Genomic DNA, 17,642 nt, shown 5'->3' with positions numbered 1-17,642 from the left:
GCCGTGCCCCAGCCGTGACCAGAGCACTCAGCTCAGCAGGGGAGGACACGCAGCGACCCAGCCCCTGGTGCTAGGAGGGGCCTGGCCCTGGGGGCGCGGCTGCGCGTAAGAGCCCAGCTTGGTGGGTCCTCCAGTCATGAACCTTGTCCCCGGTCCCTGCAGCCAAGGCAAAGTGAGCATCGTCCACTCACGCAGCCCCCCAGAGCTCTCGCCTGCCGCTGCCCACCGGGATGGGCGACGCGTGCCCCATCTGCCTGCGCCCACGTCAGGAGCCTGACTCCTGCCAGAGGAGGGGTGCGCCCGAGGGGGCAGCGACAAGGCACCTGCATTCAGCGCAGAGCATGCCAGGGCAGGGGGCCCTGGGCCCCACAGCCGAATGCCGCCAGCCCCATCAGACCAGGGACGAGCCAGGGCCAGAGACCGGAGTCACCAGCTGCCAAGGGGGTGTCTCTCTCCAGCAGCCCCTCCCCGCATCGTCCCCCATGGCGGCGGCAGGGGCCCTCCTCCGGGGCGGGGCTGGCGCTCACCTGATGATGTCGATGTGCCCATTCTTGGCTGCCAGGTGCAGGGGGCTGGTGCCGTTGGGGTCGGTGGCGTCTCCCGGCTTGGGCTCCAGCAGGGCTGTGCACATGTTACTACTCAACAGCAGCTGGACCACCTGGGGCCCCGGAGGCGGAAGGGAGACGTTTCAGAGACGGCTCGGCTCCCCTGGCGATGCAGATCCCCACCCGCGGGCGGGACGTGGCCCAGCGACACAGTGCAGAGAGCATGGGCTGGGCCACCCCCACCGGCACCAGACCCTTGGGGTGCAGCGACGCCTTGAACCGGATCCCCGGGGCAGGGCCCGGGCCGGACCGCAGGGCAGGGCGGCCGTTTACGGGTGGGCTGCTGGCCACGGACAGGCTGGCGTCTTTCAGCGAGCCGGAGAACGTTCCGCACTGGCCAGGAGAGCCCGGGCAGGAAGGTTTGTAAAGCATCAAACTACCCCCCGTTTCTTCTGAGCCCCCGGGGCTGTTTGCCAGGCGGCCTGGCCCACCGCCCTCAACCGCCCCTGCCAGGGGAGCAGCCCTGCAGCCCGGAGCCAGCCTGCCCTGCGGCTCCCGGGACACACTGTGCTCCGCCCTGCCTTTGGGAGCCACCATCAACAGGTCAACTCACCTCCCCCGGCCCCCTGGGGGCGTCCCAGCCCCTGGCTCCCTGTGCCCCCCGCCCCAGGCACTACGTGCCGGCTGCGGGAATGCAAGGGAGTATTTTCTCAGTCTCAGCCAACGTGGAGCAAGAGGGACACTGGATCCTGCCCTGCGTCTCCCCAGTGTGACTCCAGGGCAGTTGGGGAGTGAATCCAGATTTCCCCTGCTGGAAGTGAGAGCAGGATCCCGGGGGCAGAGTGGGACCCCGGGCAGGGGCAGGGCGAAGCTCCCCACGCACACGCAACCCCAGCCCTGCCCAGGGAGGGGGTTGCCAGGCCAGCTGAGCCCTGCAGCAGATTCCACTGGCGCTGCTGCCCGCGACGTCGAAAGGGGGCTCAGGCATCTGGACGGACTTACCCCGACCCGGCCAAACTCACACGCCAAGTCCAGGGGCGTCTTCCCGCAATTGTCCATGATGCATGGATTGGACTGGTGCTGGAGCAGCATCTCCGACTGCGGGGCGGACAGAGAGGGTGGAGGTCAGCACGACGCCCCACAGAGCTGGCATAGCACACAGAGCCCGGCCCGCCCCTCGGGGCAGGGGCATCAGGGCAGCTCCAGCCAGGGCAGGAACCAGTCCAGAGTACGTGGCACCGCCCCAGGCTGCCCGCTGGAGACTGCACTCTGATGCTGGCTTGGCCGGTGCCCCCCAATCCCTGCCCGCAGCCCCCTGCTAGCCCAGCCCTGGGCCCCCCACAGCTCTGCCAGTGCCCCTCAATCCTGCCCCACAGCCCCCTGCTAGCCCAGACTTCTTGGAATGCCAGTTACGCCAAACTGAAGGGTGATTCTGTGATAGGGAGAAATGTCCTGCCAGGACGAGAATGAGACCAACCAAGCTCACCGACGGGTGACCAGCTGTGATACATGTGGCCAGGCCTCCACCCCAGCTGCTATCCCAACTCACCCTTCAGTCCCCTGCCCTCTGGCAGGGGCACACCCCCTCTGCCCCTTGCTATGGAAGGACACACAGAGCGCCAGCCAGCCAGCGCCTACTGCCCATGTGAGCAGGAGCCTGGGCAGGGCCCAGCAACGCAGCCGCCCGGCCCGCTGGCCAGCGCTCAGAATGCCCCAGGGAAGAAAGTTGGCTCAGGGACGGGCAGCTGAGCACATGGTCTTGGCCAGCCCCCGGGTGCAGGGTCCCCTCCCAAGATGCTCCCCATCCTCCCACACCCTCAGTGTCCCCCATGCTGCAGAGCTGCTGCCGGTTGACCCCGCCGTCAGCGCGCCCGGCCAGTGCCAGCCCACCCGGTCCTGGCCCGGCGCACAGCTCCCACCTCGCGGGGGCAGTGGACCAGGCCCCCGGGGGTGGCCAGCGAGCCCAGCCCCCCTTACCACGTCATAGTGGCCATGCTGCGCCGCCAGGTGCAGGGGGATCTGCCCCTCGTCCGACTGGACGTTCACGGATGACCCGGCTTTCAGCACCATTTTCATGGGCTCCTTCTTGCCTTGCCAGGCAGCGTAGTGCAGGGGCCGCATCCCTGCAGGGGCGGAAGGGGAATGGCCGGCTGAGCAAGAGCTGCCCCCCCAGCCAGCAACCCGGCCGCAGCCCGCACGGGAGGCCTGGCTGAGTGGGCGCCTCCCACCTCCAGCCCTGTCCAGGGTGGAGCCGACAGACCGGCTGCCCCCAAAGGTGTGGCGTGGCCCCGGGATCTGCGCTGCTCCCGTCCAACCCCCAGCGGGCCAGGGCCAGGGCCAGGAGTGGAAGTGACCCGCTGGGGGGTTGACACAGCAGGGAGAGGAGGGGGCCAAGCGCAGGAGGGGCAGCTGGCAGGGGCCCAGCGGGATCTCAGCTCCCCCAGCTTCAGGAGCTGCTTGCCCATCGCAGCCCCCTGCAGCGTGTCAATGCCCGCCCTGGTTCTGGCCTTGATCCCGCGAGGCCTCATGCAGTGAGGGGTGCGTGTATGAACAGAGGCTGCATGGGGGCACGTGCCAGGTCAAATGCCTCCAGCCCCCACCCACTCCCTTACTCTCCATGGGGCAGGATGGGGCAGCCGAAGAGACAGGTTCTGGGCAGTATCCCCCGTAGTGCTGGGGGGAGCCCAGGAACTGCTCCCAGCCAAGGCAGAGTCAGGCTTCCCGGCGAAGTACCCGTGTCCTGGGGGTGAGGGCGCGGGCACCGGACAAGCCCTGAGCTCCCTACCAGCCCCAGCGGTGGGGTCCCTCCAGCAAGCTGGCTGCCCTGCTCTATGGCTAGGGGTCTCTGGGGCATCAGGCTGGCAGCCTGGAGAGCCTACGGCCCCTGCTGGGAGCAGCCGGATGGGCACGGCCCGGGCCCCACTGCTGCGACCCGGCCAGTTACGGAGCTCACTGGGGTCACCCTGAGCTCCCAGCCCCCGGCATGGACCCCGGCACTTGCCTTTATTGTCCTTGATGTCCACGGCGGCCTGGGCCTCCAGCAGCAGTGAGATGAGCTCTGTGTTCCCATTGAGAGCGGCGTGGTGCAGGGCCGAGAACCTGGGGAGACAAGGCACAGGGTGAGGCCGTGACCCCCGCCCCGGGGTCCCAGCTAGGGCAGGAGCGGCCCAGCACCTCGGGCACAGGTTAGCGCATTAGCGCCAAGAGGATGTTTCTGAGGGTCTGGGGACCCCACCACCCTTGCAGTCAGCCCCTTCCCCATGGAGCGCAGGAGAACACTGCAGAGGGCGCAGCACGAACCACCCACAGCCCAGGCCTACAACAAGGGCTGGATACACGGAGAGGGAGACGTGGGGTTCGCTCTTTGGTGAGGAACTTGAGTGAGATTTTCCCCTGGGTTACAGCAGCAGGGCCCCGCCTGGGGAGACCATCCACAGCACAGCTCAGCTGGAAGGCAGTGCTGGGTTTCTGGGGAGACCCTGGGGGGTCCAGGTTTCCCAGGGGCAGGCAGGTCCAGGCAGTGGGATCCCAGGCAGTCAGTGACCCAGGGAATCGCTGCCACCACAGGGCAGGGAATCTGCTTTTTCACTAAACTCTTCCCTCTTTCCCCCCACCCTCCCGGGATCGGCACCTGAATCTCCAGCCAGGCCTGCAGTTGACCTTATGTCTTGGACCAAGAACCCAATGGGATTGAAAAGCAGTGCAGCCTAGTGCACAGAGCACCGGCCTGGGATCTAGGGGGCCTGGGTTCTCTTCCAAGCAACAGCCTGCTAGGTGACCTTGGGCAAAGCCCTTCATTGCTCGGTGCCTCGGTGATCTGCCTAGGGTCACACACCCAGTGTGCAGGAGAGCTGGGCAAGAACCCAGGAGTCCTGACACCCAGCCCCGGCACTAACCACTGGACAATGGTCCATTCTAGGAGAATACCGCTCCTCTGAGCTGTGCATTACAGCAAAGGGGAGATCTCAAACCTCCAGGCCGAATCGCAAGCCAGACCCTGCCCCAGCCCGCAGAGTGACCCATGCGCCGGCCCAGCAGGGAGCACGGCAGGTGCTCGGACACAGCAGTGACAATGGTGCGACGAGCGAGCTGGACGTGACATTTCCCATTCACTCCCGCTGCCAGCCCAGCTGACCAGCCACTGCGGAGAGCCCTGGGCACGGAGGCTGCCTCTACGTATCCCTACAGCAGCTGCCCTGAATGCCCCGGGCTGCTTGCAGGAGAACTGCGCTGCAGGGCCTGGCCAAAGCTCCCTGCCCCTTCACTGCAGCACAGGATGGCGCTCAGATCTGCCTCCAACCCCAGCCAAGCCCAGGGTCTGAGTGTCCCTGGGGGATCCCATGGCACCGATGAGGGGCCCCTTCTGTCTGAATCCCTCTGGAGAGCCACCCAGCACCTGAGCTTCTGGCTCCTTTGACCAGACAGCCAGCAAGGCACAGCGCAGGGCACAGAGAGTGGGAGTCAGCCAGGATCCGCGATCACATGAACACTGGGGGGGGGCTCTGGCTCCTCTGGGGGCTGGAACAGAGAGGCTCAGGGGTTCAATCCCCCGCTACTGGCGACCCACCGAGGGGCGTGTAGTACTAATAATCCAGAGGCCACGAGAGACCCAGATAGCAACCCCTGGCCGCGTCATTTACACGGGAGGCAAGCACTGTGCTCCCCATGGCCAGCCCAGCATTGCCACAGCAGACTGCCCTGGGGGGCCAATCACTAGGAAGAGGCGAAGGGAATCAATAGGAACCAAAGCGAGCAACTCAATGGGAACCCCTGCCTGGAACCTACCCAGCTCCCTGATTTAGTTCTCCAGCGGTGCCTGCCCACACCCCCCAGCACTGCAGCTGGGCCCAGGTCTGCCTCAGTGCCCTCCCCACCCTGCCACCCCCCCAGCAGGCTGCAGCACCTCCCCACGCAGAGCAGGCTCCTTCATCTGCACCGCTGGATGCTGCAGCCAGCCTGCTCCTTCCCCAGCAAGGCTCTCATCTCTCCTGCCTCTCTGCTGTCGGCTTCTGATCCAGAGCACGGCAGGGTGGGAAAACCCCGCTAGGTCATGCAGCCCCCAGGGAGCCAGCCCATGGCCGTTCCTGCCAGCAGAGCCCACAGTCACAGGCCGGGGGGAGGGGGAAGTAAAGAAGCCGGGCGGCTTTTGCAGCTATTCATTTTCTGTTCAGCTCCAGCTCCCCAGCGTCTCTGTTGGCCCTGCCTGCTCCAGGCAAACCTGTGTGCGCAGCTCTGGAGGGGTTAGGAGTTACCTGGCAAAGGCAGAACAGATTGCATCCGTTCAGCTCCAAGGGATGAGAGAAAAACCCAATGTACCAGCTTCCGTGCTGCTGCTGTCGGGGCACACCGGCCTCCCTGAGCCACTTGCTGGCCATCTTTCAGGGCTGGGGCTGGCCCACCGGGCTGGGGGAGATGGGTGACAGCCACGGCCGTGAGCTCTGTGCTGTCTGCATGAAGCCCAGACTCATGCAGAAACCAACATTTGTCCCCAGGGAGCTCACTGCAGGAAGGCTTGGGGCATTTCCCTAAAGCACCGCGGGAGATCCCAGATCGACCCGGCCTGTAGAGGGCTTTGGAGGGTGGGGTGAGCGTGTCTCTCTGTGCCGTGGGGCTATCTGGGGCTGTGTGCCTCTGATTTTGTTTCTAGAAAAAAAAAAAAAAAAGCTCTGAAAGGTGGTTTTGGAAAGGGCAGCCCACCCCCCAGGGCTCCAGCTCCCCAGCCCGTGCTGCCGCCCCAGGCCTGGAGAGCCACCTGACGCCAGCTCCCACCCCGTCCTCTGCCCTGACGGGGCACTGTGATCTCAGAGAGGTATACGGGGGAGGAAGCAGAGTCCAGGCTGCTACTGATGCTACAGAGAGCAGGGGACCGGAAGATTCGGCTGCGAAGGAGAGAACAGGGCAACAGACAGCCCTGAGCACTGGCCTTTGAGCCTCTGGATTTCCGTGCCCCTGCCCAGCAGCGCTGCCTAGGACCATGTGTGTGCACGCTATGGCCTGCGATGCTGCCTGGCACTGTCTGCGCTGCGGGATGCAGCTGAAGATCCAGCTCAGGAGCTGTCGGGGCTCAAACAGAGCCAGGCCAGATGCTACTCATGGAAAGGAATCCGTGCCCCGCGGAGGCGTCTCGCGGTCCCCGCAGCCACTCAGACACTGCTCCGAGCGGGAACAGCCAGGCCCAGAGCAACAGGAGCCGTGCTTGCTCGACAGCGTAATGAGAACAAGCCAGGAGCGCGAGGGAGAGGGTCTCCTCCCCATGTCCACAGGTCCAGAGCACCTGCAAGCCAGCCGGGCGCAGTCAGCCAGGAGCCCAGCCTGACCCTTCCCCGGGCCTGAGCTCCAGGCTGTGCACTCCCCCTTTCCAGCCTGTTGCCGCTAACATCTGGGGCCAAGTATCCCCCCGTTAGCTGGGTCACTGAAGGCTGTGGGTGGAACACAGACCCCTGCCTACAAAATATCCCCGGTCCCTTTCCGATGGAGTTACTGGTGACTGTGCAGGTGGCCTAGGAAGCCTCAGACTGACTGCGAGGCCAGGCAGGTTTGCGCCATTATTTACAGGGAACCTACCTCGGAGGAAGCCCGGCCTAGAGGGGAGCGCCGGGGAGTGGAGACAGAACACCTGGGCTCTAGTCTGTTTTCAGACTAAGCTTTTGGGGATAGAGGCTGTGTCTTCCCAGGTGCGGGTAGCATCTAGCCCAGGCGGGGTTTCCACAGGGGGCAGCCCCAACTTGTGGAACTGCAGCTGGTTCTAGCCCAGGGCTTTGGAGCCAGCCAGAGGCCAGGGGCTGGTTTCAAGAGCAGTTTAGGCAGCGCTGGCTTCGAAGGGAGAGAACGTAATTGTAACCGGTGACTTCTCGACATCCTGTGCCCATTTTCCAGACCACGCAGGCCCGGTCTGAGGGAAACTCGGCAGAGCATTAAATCCAGCCCACGGGACTGGAGCCAAGCCTGGCTTTTCATTCCACCGGTGTCTGCATAACTGATTTGGCACGAATCATGTGGCCATTCCACTGAGGCCCATTAGATACAAGGCCCCGCACCCTGCATTCCCCAGGGCAGGCAGCGCTCCCCTCTGCCGTCCACCGAAAACTCAGGGGACACAGTGCCAGCTAGAGGAGTCTGTCTGGGGGTAACATGGAAACTGGAGGTTTTGGAAACTAGTTTCCCCCCCCCCCGGCTGCTCGAATGCAACAATTAGCAACCCCGCTTCCCAGAGCAGCTCATGAAAGCAAAGCAGCTGGGCAGAGAGCGCCGAAGAGAGAACACTGGGGGTGCTCAGCGCGTGGGGAGGGGACACTGCAGAACCGGACGCAGTCTCTTCCCTCTCCCGAACCCTGAGACATCTCAGAGCTGGGCTGGCCGAAAGAAGAAGAGGCCCTCGTAAACCAGGGGGAAAAGGCAGGTGCCAACAGACCACAGACAGCAATTCATTTACAGGGCAGCCCAATGTCCTCATGGAGCTTGGAGGGCTCTCAGACACCTGAGATGCTCTTCTTCTAGCACTATCCAAGTGGCAAGCGCCCCCAGTCACACACTCAGCTGGTCACCGGAGCATGCAGGTTGCATCTACTTACCCATCAGTGTCTTGGAAGTTGACATTGACTCTCTTTGCCGAGCCGAGGAGCTCTGTGGGAGAGAGAAAGCAAACATTAAACAAGTGACAAACAGGGACGTTCACCCAAGCTCTGATAAATGGCACTTTGTCCCTTGCTTTGTAAACGCCGTTTTATGCTACCTTAAGGGCCCCTGCAGAACCACGGAATGGGGACAGCCCTGAAAGCAGCAGGGGAGACTCGATCCTGCCTTGGACCCACTCTGGGATGGGACAGGAGCTCATTCACTTCGTGGCCCATTCAGAGAATCCCAGCAAAGGGCCCAGCTACGGCCAGCTGTGGGGGGGGGGGGGCGCGGAGGGGGCGGATGTGGGCACTTTGCCACCAGAAACTGGGCTGAGATGCCCAGTTCATCTGCCGTGTGCCACCAGCCTGGGCAGGACTCGAATCAGCACCTCACCAGAGAGAAGCGCCATAGCTCAGGCCTCTAAGCCAGCCAGACTTCTGTGGGCTCTGGCTCAGGCCCTGCACATTCTACAGTGTCCATTTCCTTCACGTCAGGGCACAGGGAACTGGGGACAGGAGGGGACGTTACAGACATCACAGCCCAGAGGGCTGGCTGGGCATCACCCCCTGCTTCGACAATGTCACGGTTCCCAGGCAGCGAGCAGGGGCCCACGCAGTTGACAGCTGGCAGGATTTCACGCTGGGCCGCCAAATGGAAGCAGGGATCCTGTCAGAACCCTTCCTTTCCCACTGCAGCCAGGTCTCCTCAAGCCCAGGAAAGAGCAGAGGGAAACCAAGGCCTTGGCAATGCACAGGCCCCCATGAATAATCCCATCGCATGGCTTGGGGGCCACCCAGAAATACTTTGCAGAGTCAGGGTTTAGAAAACTGGGTTAAACCCACATAAAATAAGAGGCACACAAATCTGTGATGGGTGCCACGGGGGCTCCGTTTCCAGGGCTCGGGGTGGCCACGCTGCCAGCAGTGCTGGGATGAGGAGCGAGACACGCTGATGGTTCTCCACCAGACGTGGCAATGGTGTTTTAACCAGGGTCAGATGACATGATGGTGAAGACCCCAGCCCCTGCCCGCACTGCACCATACTGCCCCAGGGCCCAGTGGAGAATCCCAGCTCTAACGTATCAGCTCCGTGAGCTCAGGGATGGGGCCCCCAGGCGGACGAGGCTGCTCTGCACATGGAAGATAGAGGCCTCAATCCTCCTCCTGCCCAGGCTGCTGCTTAGTGCGAGCGTGCGGGGGCAGCTGCCCTGCTTTGAAAGGGTCTCCAGCGAACCTCTTTGCTCCTTCTCCAATCAGGTCTGTTGTGAACAGGCCCGTCCGAGAGCAGTGGTACTTATAGCAGTCTACACCTGGAAGGTGTTGCCAGTCCACCTGTCCCGCCAGGCAGCACCGTACCTGCAAAGCGCTCTTAGCCGGGCACAGCTATTCCAGCAACGCTGGGCTTTTGCTGGCATTGTGTATTTCAGCCCCCTCACCCCTCCCTGCCCTGGAGAAATAAGTTGTCCTGGTAACAGCACAGCTCCACCAGCATAACTGCGTGCGCACTAGGGGCTTCTGCTGGGACCATTGTCGCTCAGGTCTCACCTTGGCACATGCCTGGCCGGGATATGCGTATCACAGCCCCTTACATCTCTGGGGAGGAGACCAAAACACCTTCCCTGCCACATGCCACCAGGAATTTCTAACTTCATCCTCCCCTGAAATGCAACTACCTCTGGGTGAGACACAGCATTGCCAGCTCTTGGGATTCTCTCATGGTATACGGTGTTTCTTTCTTACAGACCCAGCTCTGGGAGTCATGTTATTTTGACAGAATTTCAGCTTTAATTATTAACAACAACACAAGTTACGTTTCTGGCATGGTCACCAAGGAAGCTGGAAAACATGAGCCCTAAAGGCTCAATGCCTAGAAAAAACGAGAACCCCAAACTTGGTATTTTTTAAAATCACATGATTTCAGGAACACGTGCTTAATGCCCATGATTGACCCATTCTCTGGAAGGCTGCTGCCCCTCACACACACTGGGACGCTGGGTGCAGTGGCTTGGGAAGCAGCCCTACCTAAGTCTGTGACCCAGCTCAGCAGGAGGCGTGATGCTGCCCTAGCCAGGGAAATGACATGGCAATCTTCTGCTTCAATTGGACACTCGCTTCCTGCCATGATCTGCATCTGCGTCTCTCTGCTATAGAGCATCACATCTGCTAACCCTCTCTCATTTCCTATACCCAGAGGCCCGATCCACCTCTTCCCGAGTGCCGTCAACAAATAAAGGGTCCTGGCTGACACGCACATTCATCTCCCCTGTATCAGAGCCCGTCGCACAGATGAAATCCCCAGAAAATCCACATACATCTGAGAAAGCATCTCCTTGGACAGAGCCACAGCCGCCCCTAGGCCTGCAGCTCAGGCAGAAAAGGAGCGAATGCTCCTTCTGATGCTGAGAAATACTCCCAAGCATCAGATACAAATACTCCCAAGCAGCTCCTTCCTGCTTCTCCAGAGCCACAGCCTTTGACAGCGCTCAGCGATTGCTCCCCCTTCAGCAGTACCCAGCCCCTGCTCCTGCCGGCTGAGAAGACACTCAGCCCCTTCTGCAGGTAGCAGTGCATCCCTCCCCAGTGCCACGCTTTATTCCAGCTGGAAACAAAGGCAGCCGCAGGTTGCAGGGAGGCTGGCGCTAAGTGGAGCTGTTTTTACACCAGGCTGGAAAGTTGGCAGCACGCTGCTGGCTGCATCCCAAAGGTGAGCGGCTCCCTGCACCCCAGCTGCTGAGCGCTGAGCAAGGCAACAGGCTAAGCAAGGTGTAACAATGCTGGTTCTGGCAGGATGCAACTGAGAGTGCCAATTCAGGACAAATTGCTTAAAGCAGGGCAGTTACAGCCCAAGGCTGAGGTTCCTTTGCACACCAAGGCAAACCAAACCCACCAGACAGAGAGGACTTTGGTTTTACCTCACTGGTTAACCAAAAGTCACACAAGCAATTCTCTTAGACACTCCAGTTTCCCAGTATCACCACCAGGGTCACTCGTTATGGGGACAGATGGTTATGAAAACCAATACCCCAGTAAAAGAACAAAGGTTCTCTCGATCCCAAAGGACCAAGCCCCAGACCCAGGTCAATATACAAGTCAGATCTTACCCACAAATCACGTTGTTGCCGAGCCTTTAGAATCTAAAATCTAAAGGTTTATTCATAAAAGGAAAGAAATATAGATGACAGCTAGAATTGGTTAAATGGAATCAATGACATACAGTGATGGCAAAGTTCTTGGTTCAGGCTTGCAGCGGTGATAGAATAAACTGCAGGTTCAAATCAAGTCTCTGGAGAACATCCCCAGCTGGGATGGGTCTTTCAGTCCTTGGTTCAAAGCTTCAGTTTGTAGCAAAGTCTCTCCAGAGGTATGAAGCAAGATTGAAAACAAGATGGAGGAGCTGCAGGAGCTTTTTATAGTCTCTTGCCATGTGGTCTCTGCTTTCTTTGTCCCAAAGACAAGCTGTCCATCCCATGGCCTGGAAAAACCTCAAGAGTTCTGTCCATAGGCAGGTCCCCTGCATACCTTGCTGAGTCCCAAGGCGTGTCTGCCTTCTCTCAATGGGTCAGTTGTGTAGCTGATGGTCCTTAATGGGCCATCCAGCAGGCTAGGCAGAGCTGACACCAGCTTGTCTGGGGTGTCACCCAGAAGCACAGCACAAGTTTGAACTACAGACAGTATAGAGCCAATACTTATAACTTTAACTACAAAAATGATACATGCAAACAGACAGCATAATCCTAACCAGCCAACCATAATCTTGTCTTAGACACCTTATTTGACCCCCTTTATACAAGCTTTGGTGCCACTACAGGACCTTGGTTGCAACCATGATCTATACGGTCCCAGTTCACGTCAATAACGTCACACAAGGCAAGGGGCTCGCCTGGGGACGCCCTCTCACGCCGTACCCACCCAGGCACTATAAGCCCATCGTGTGCCTAGATGGCTGTGAGAGCTCCCTGCAGCCAGCACCGTCCCACCCAGGAGCCACGGGACAAGGAGCAAGAGAGGTCATGTCTCTCCTGGTCCTCAATCCATTAATGTTTTGCCCAGCCCCAGAAGCTGGAGCACCTCTCACCTGCTGACTGGCCACAGCCCCCCACATACCCTGCACCTGTAGGGCAAGGGTGCATCTCCTCCGTTCTGGGTGCAGGCAGATAGCCGTCTCCGCTGCTGACGGAGGGCCCCCTAGGGTCCTAGGCCCCAGATCTCAAGGCTCTCCAGCACTGGAGGAGATATCAAAGAGAGGAACCCTTTGAACTGGATGCCTTGGCAGGCAGCCCAGCATCTGCACTAAGTGTCTGTTCTGACTTGGAGAAGAAGCGACTTTAAAAACTAAATTCAGGCTGAAAAAGCACCTACAAGAGTGTCTGGCGCCAAGGGAAATGAACACAAAGGCGGCTCGCTCTCCTTCATCTTCGTTTCTTCGTCTTTTCGTCTGGTTTTGGCAAATTCTGTATTAAAAGACCAAAACTTGGAGAGTTTCACACCTACGTCACACTCGGTTATAAATCACTTAGTCCCTTGGCACTCCCTAAGGAGCATGTTTGCTGATGCTGTCTGGCCCAGAGTTCAGTGGGGTCCCCTGTGGTTGGGCTAAACAGCTCCCTGGGAAACACAGCGAGGAGGACTTGTGGCACCTTAGAGACTAACAAATGTATTTGTGGGTTTTAGCCCACGAAAGCTTATGCCCAAATAAATTTGTTAGTCTTTAAGGTGCCACAAATACTCCTCGTTCTTTCTGCTGATACAGACTAACACAGCTACCACTCTGAAACCAGTTCCCTGGGAGACATCCCAGTTAAACAGAGTTCCAAACTAAGTGGGTTCCCGAAAAAGTGGTGTATGCAGTAAATAGTGAAGCCAGCTGGGCTCTTATTTACACCATCCATTAACACGCAGAACAGGGAGAACACAACAGCCTTGAAAAGTGACAAGTACAAAGCTGGATAAAGCATATTATCACTGAACAAAATCTGTGATTAGCCTGCAGAACTCTCTGCTGCACAATACTATTGAGGGAAGTGGGTTTAGATATTTATATTGATAAGATCAGCATCTGTAACACACGAAGCAGGGTACAAATTTTAATAGCTCACTCCTCATACTACAGGGTGAAGATGATCAACAGCGAAGTACAGGAAGCAATCTCCAGCCTAGTGCAGGATTGCACAATTAGCTGGACTGGGGGATTTTTATCCTTCCTCAGAAGCATCAGGAATTGCCCACCATTGGAGAGTTTTCAGAGGAGCAGCCGTGTTAGTCTGTATTTGCAAAAAGAAAAGGAGGACTTGTGGCACCTTAGCGACTAACCAATTTATTTGAGCATAAGCTTTCATGAGCTACAGCTCACTTCATCGGATGCATACTGTGGAAAGTGTAGAAGACGCTTTCCACAGTATGCATCTGATGAAGTGAGCTGTAGCTCACAAAAGCTCATGCTCAAATAAATGGGTTAGTCTCTAAGGTGCCACAAGTCCTCCTTTTCTTTTTTCATTCAGGAGTGGTTTCTGAGTAGATAGCCCATCAGCCTGTGCTGGCAGAGAGGAAGGAGGCTGGAGCGTACGGACCATTGCTCTGTTCCGGTACAGGAACTCTTGTGTTCCTAACAGCTGCGTCTGTTTTTCAGAAGAGACCAGAATGCAGCTGAAATTGACAATGAAGAATTAAGAGACTCCTTGAGCTGGCAGAGAGGCAGGAGACAGGATAAATGGAAGCAACAATGAAGGATTTGGTACCGTCAGAGCAATTGAGTTAAAACCAGTGGCTGTAATGGATGCATGGCTGTCACAGGGTTCCTGGCCCTTGTGATTAAAGCAGGTCCAACTCCCCTGCACCAGAGCAGGGGCTCCCAGTGGGGTTAGTTAAGAGGGAAGGTGTGACAAAGTGGGACTGTTCTTAATGTTTCCTCTGAATAGTGTGGGGGTGCCTCAGTTTCCCCTATGCAGTTCTTAAGTATCTAGGTGGGGGGATAAGGGTGCATTGTCGTTGCAGAGCCCTAGAGGGCCGGTGTGTGCAGGGGTCTGGACACAGAGAATGGCCGACACCCTGTTTTCTAGCACCTGATGGCCTGGCCCTTCCCCCCTGCAAGGTGAGAGCTAAAGGGTTGGAGAACAAAGGAATCAGGTGACCTCCTGGCCTGGGAAAGGGACAAAGCCCAGAGGAGGAGGGGCTGGAGGGAGTTTCAGTTTGGGGTTGGCTGGGGACATGGAGTGAAGAGCAGACGTGGTTGTCTGGCTCACTGCCCCCCAAAATGGACCCAGCTGAGGGGTCCTGGTCTCTGCACCTCCAAGCTCTGTGTTAGACCATGTTCCTGTCATCTAATAAACCTTCTATTTTACTGGCTGGCTGAGAGTCACGTCTGACTGCGGAGTTGGGGGGCAGGACCCTCTGGCTTCCCCAGGACCCCGCCTGGGCGGACTCGCTGTGGGAAATGCACGGAGGGGCAGAGGATGCTGAATGCTCCGAGGTCAGACCCAGGAAGGTGGAAGCTGTGTGAGCTGTGTGTCCTGCAGACAGGCTGCTCACAGAAAGGAGACTTCCCCAGAGTCCTGACTGGTTTTGTAGGGAGCCGTTCCAGAGCATCGCCCGGGGACTCCGTGACTGAAGGGCAGCACCTGGCCACCATAAAAGATCTGGAAGAGACGCAGTGAGAGGTGGGGTGGGAATGGGGAGATGTTTGGGAATTTCAATTTTCAACCGCTAACCAAAGGGAATGAGCATCACTAGAAGCAAAATGAAAGATGAGTGTAATTCAGATCTTTATGGCGAACAGGTGCATGTCATTAACAGTTTTGAATTTCTGGGCACACTGTTGATAATAAGAAAAGCAGTACTTGTGGCACCTTAGAGACTAACCAATTTATTTGATAATAAACTTACTTGGAAGGGTCACGTAGGAAAGTTTTACAAACAAATGTAAGGGTAGGCTTACTCTATTTACAAGCATTGCTGGGATTAAGCAGGGAAAAGATAAGAAAGTACTGACGATGCTGTATAGAGCATACATTACGAGCGTCAAGCCTTTAATTCTGCATCCAAATCAGGGCTTTAGACGTTTGAATCAATTCAAGACCCGAGCGCTACAAATTGCATGTGGTACATTGTTATGACACCGCTGGATGTAACTCAGGTAGCTGTCTGAGAAATGTCTATCAGCTTAAGAGTGGCAATGTTCGGTCTGGCATTTTGGGTTAAACTGAAGGGAAACACGGCAGACACGAATTGTGGACAAATATATGAGAAATGCTGGGAATTGTGCAGCAGGAATGTAGGCCGACGCAATAAACTCCCTCATGCTCCTTGGGTTAAAATGCGGGTAAAAGACTGAAGCAAAAAGGAAAGTCTCAGAGATTAACATTGATAGTTCTCAGAGTAACAGCCGTGTTAGTCTGTATTCGCAAAAAGAAAAGGAGGATTTGTGGCACCTTAGAGACTAACCAATTTATTTGAGCATAAGCTTTCGTGAGCTAGGCTGTAATTTATACCTGGCATATCATCTTTCTGGATGTGGATTTAGAATTGTAGAATAAAGTAAAGGGAAGGACAGAGTCATCCTATGTGACAGATAAGGGTTAAAGAGACTGGGGGGACGAGGTCATATCTTTTATTGGACCAATTTAAGATAAAGTTTATGAGTTTATATATGGTAAATGGAGTCACCATTGCACCATACATTCTGACAGAGCTAAAGATGGGGAAAAAAAGGTAGACCACCTTTTTTCACCCCTGAGACTGGAGTTAAGAAATCTAAAAGAATATCTAATTTTGCAGCCATGCTAACTGGTGAATGGGTGGGAATCATGTTGGCGTCAAACTGGATATGGGACGTATGGCCTACCACAGCTGTTCTCGACTTGGATTCATCATCAGGTATACTGCTGGCAAGTAAAAGGGGTATAACAGAAAGCCAGAGTGATCTAATAAATGAAATATTGTTTTTGGCAACAGAGTTAGCATGCACAGGTGCGAACATAGCACTAGCATGGATTCCAGCACCGGTTGGGCCACCTGGCAATGAAATGGCGGATGAGAAGCGAACAACGTTTTGAAACGTGGAGAAACTGAGATAAAGATTCCTTTGAGTAAGCAGGAATTTCAAAGTTTAGTTAACAGGGATTGAAAGAGGAATGGCACAAATTGTGGGCCATGGAGAAACATGGAAGAACATTCTCTGAAGTGTGCCCCAAACTAGAGGGTAATGAGGTACTTGTATTTAGAATAAGTGGTCGCCATGGTTTGAATAATACTTTGTGTTTATTGAAGAGACACAGAGTTGGGGTGGGGAACACCCGTAAGGATAAAGAAACAGCTGATCACCTGGCATGCGAATGCAGGAAATGTTCCCAGGAAAGACAGGCCCTTTATGAAGCAGTTAGACGCGTTCGGGTGACAGACTATACGAGGAGTGGGTTATTGAGCGGACTGGGAACGAGGGGGGATCATTAAAAAAGCTCGACTACGGTTTTTTACGGCGCTAGAGCAGGGAGTGCAGTGCAGTGCCATGAATGCCTGAGGAATTTAGTAAGTGGTGGTTACAGACTCAGTAGATGAGTCTGCTTTGCCATAAAGCAGCAGCAGCAGCAGCGAGAGGCAGGCAGTCAGGAAAAGTCCGGAGACTGGGGGAGGCCGTCTCTGGGGAAAGCTGTAGAGAACAGGACGTTCGCCGCAGGGCCGCCCTGGGAATAGGGAGACATTGGCTAGGAGATGTTTGGGACCGGGGAGAAGCCTGAAGACAGGAGAGCAACAAGAGGAGTTTGCTGGCTGGCATCCCCAAGCCAGGAAGCCAGGGCCAAGAGCTAGAGAGGGCTGCAGGCAGAGGACCACCGGAGAAGCTCACACACTGACTGGAGAGCAGGACCCAGGGGCACAGCGAGAGGGCCAGGGAGCAGGAGGACTCAGAAGGGGGGAAGCTGAGGCAAGTGTGCCTTTCATGCTGCGGCCAGCTGCAGCGGGGTGCTCCAGGCAGGGCCACTCGACCACAGCATCAGAGAACCCATAAAGTCCCTCTAAGAACCCCAACCCCTTCTCTGCTAGAGGGCACACCCTGCCTCTGATCAACCCACCGCCGAGCTGACATCGAAATGCACATGAGTAACCAACTGATTCGTAGATGCTGCACCCACCCACCTGCTTTGAGCCTCCCAAAGGGCTTTTCGAAGACAGGTAAATATTACCCCAACATTAGAAAGAGAGAGAGACTGAGAACGAGGGTTTTGCAGAGCCAGGAGTAGAATGGCCACTGGACCACACTGCTTTGATAGCACCTTTGATCCCAAAGGAGCCCAATGTGCTTTACAAACCACAGAATCCCTACGCCCATCACTGGATGGCAGCCACCTCTGGAGTGGAACATGGCTGCTGTTTAACCGCACACAGAAACACTTTGGCAAAGTGGCTTTCAAGCCAGTGACAGAACCGCAGTTGGTTTCGTAGCAGGGCTTGTTCTCCTTCGGGGTTGGCTCTCACTCTGGCTGTGCAGAGG

At 57.0% G+C, this 17,642-nt stretch overlaps 1 protein-coding gene across 2 annotated transcripts in view; it reads right to left on the bottom strand.

Annotated features, from left to right (window-relative positions):
• CASKIN1 (CASK interacting protein 1) overlaps window positions 1–17,642 on the bottom strand; it is a 156,670-nt gene that overhangs the window by 41,978 nt on the left and 97,050 nt on the right. For both annotated transcript variants that reach the window (XM_084641628.1, XM_084641629.1), the window contains exons 2-6: window positions 8,117–8,168; window positions 3,547–3,644; window positions 2,523–2,668; window positions 1,548–1,643; window positions 528–658 (exon numbers count right to left, since the gene is read on the bottom strand). In XM_084641628.1, coding sequence (XP_084497754.1) covers window positions 528–658; window positions 1,548–1,643; window positions 2,523–2,668; window positions 3,547–3,644; window positions 8,117–8,168 — 523 coding nt within the window. The remainder of the gene's footprint in view (window positions 1–527; window positions 659–1,547; window positions 1,644–2,522; window positions 2,669–3,546; window positions 3,645–8,116; window positions 8,169–17,642) is intronic.

This window comes from Lepidochelys olivacea (assembly GCF_965140295.1).
Source record: "Lepidochelys olivacea isolate rLepOli2 genome assembly, chromosome: 10".
NCBI lineage: Eukaryota > Metazoa > Chordata > Testudines > Cheloniidae > Lepidochelys > Lepidochelys olivacea.
This window is presented reverse-complemented; position numbering and strand designations above follow the sequence as displayed.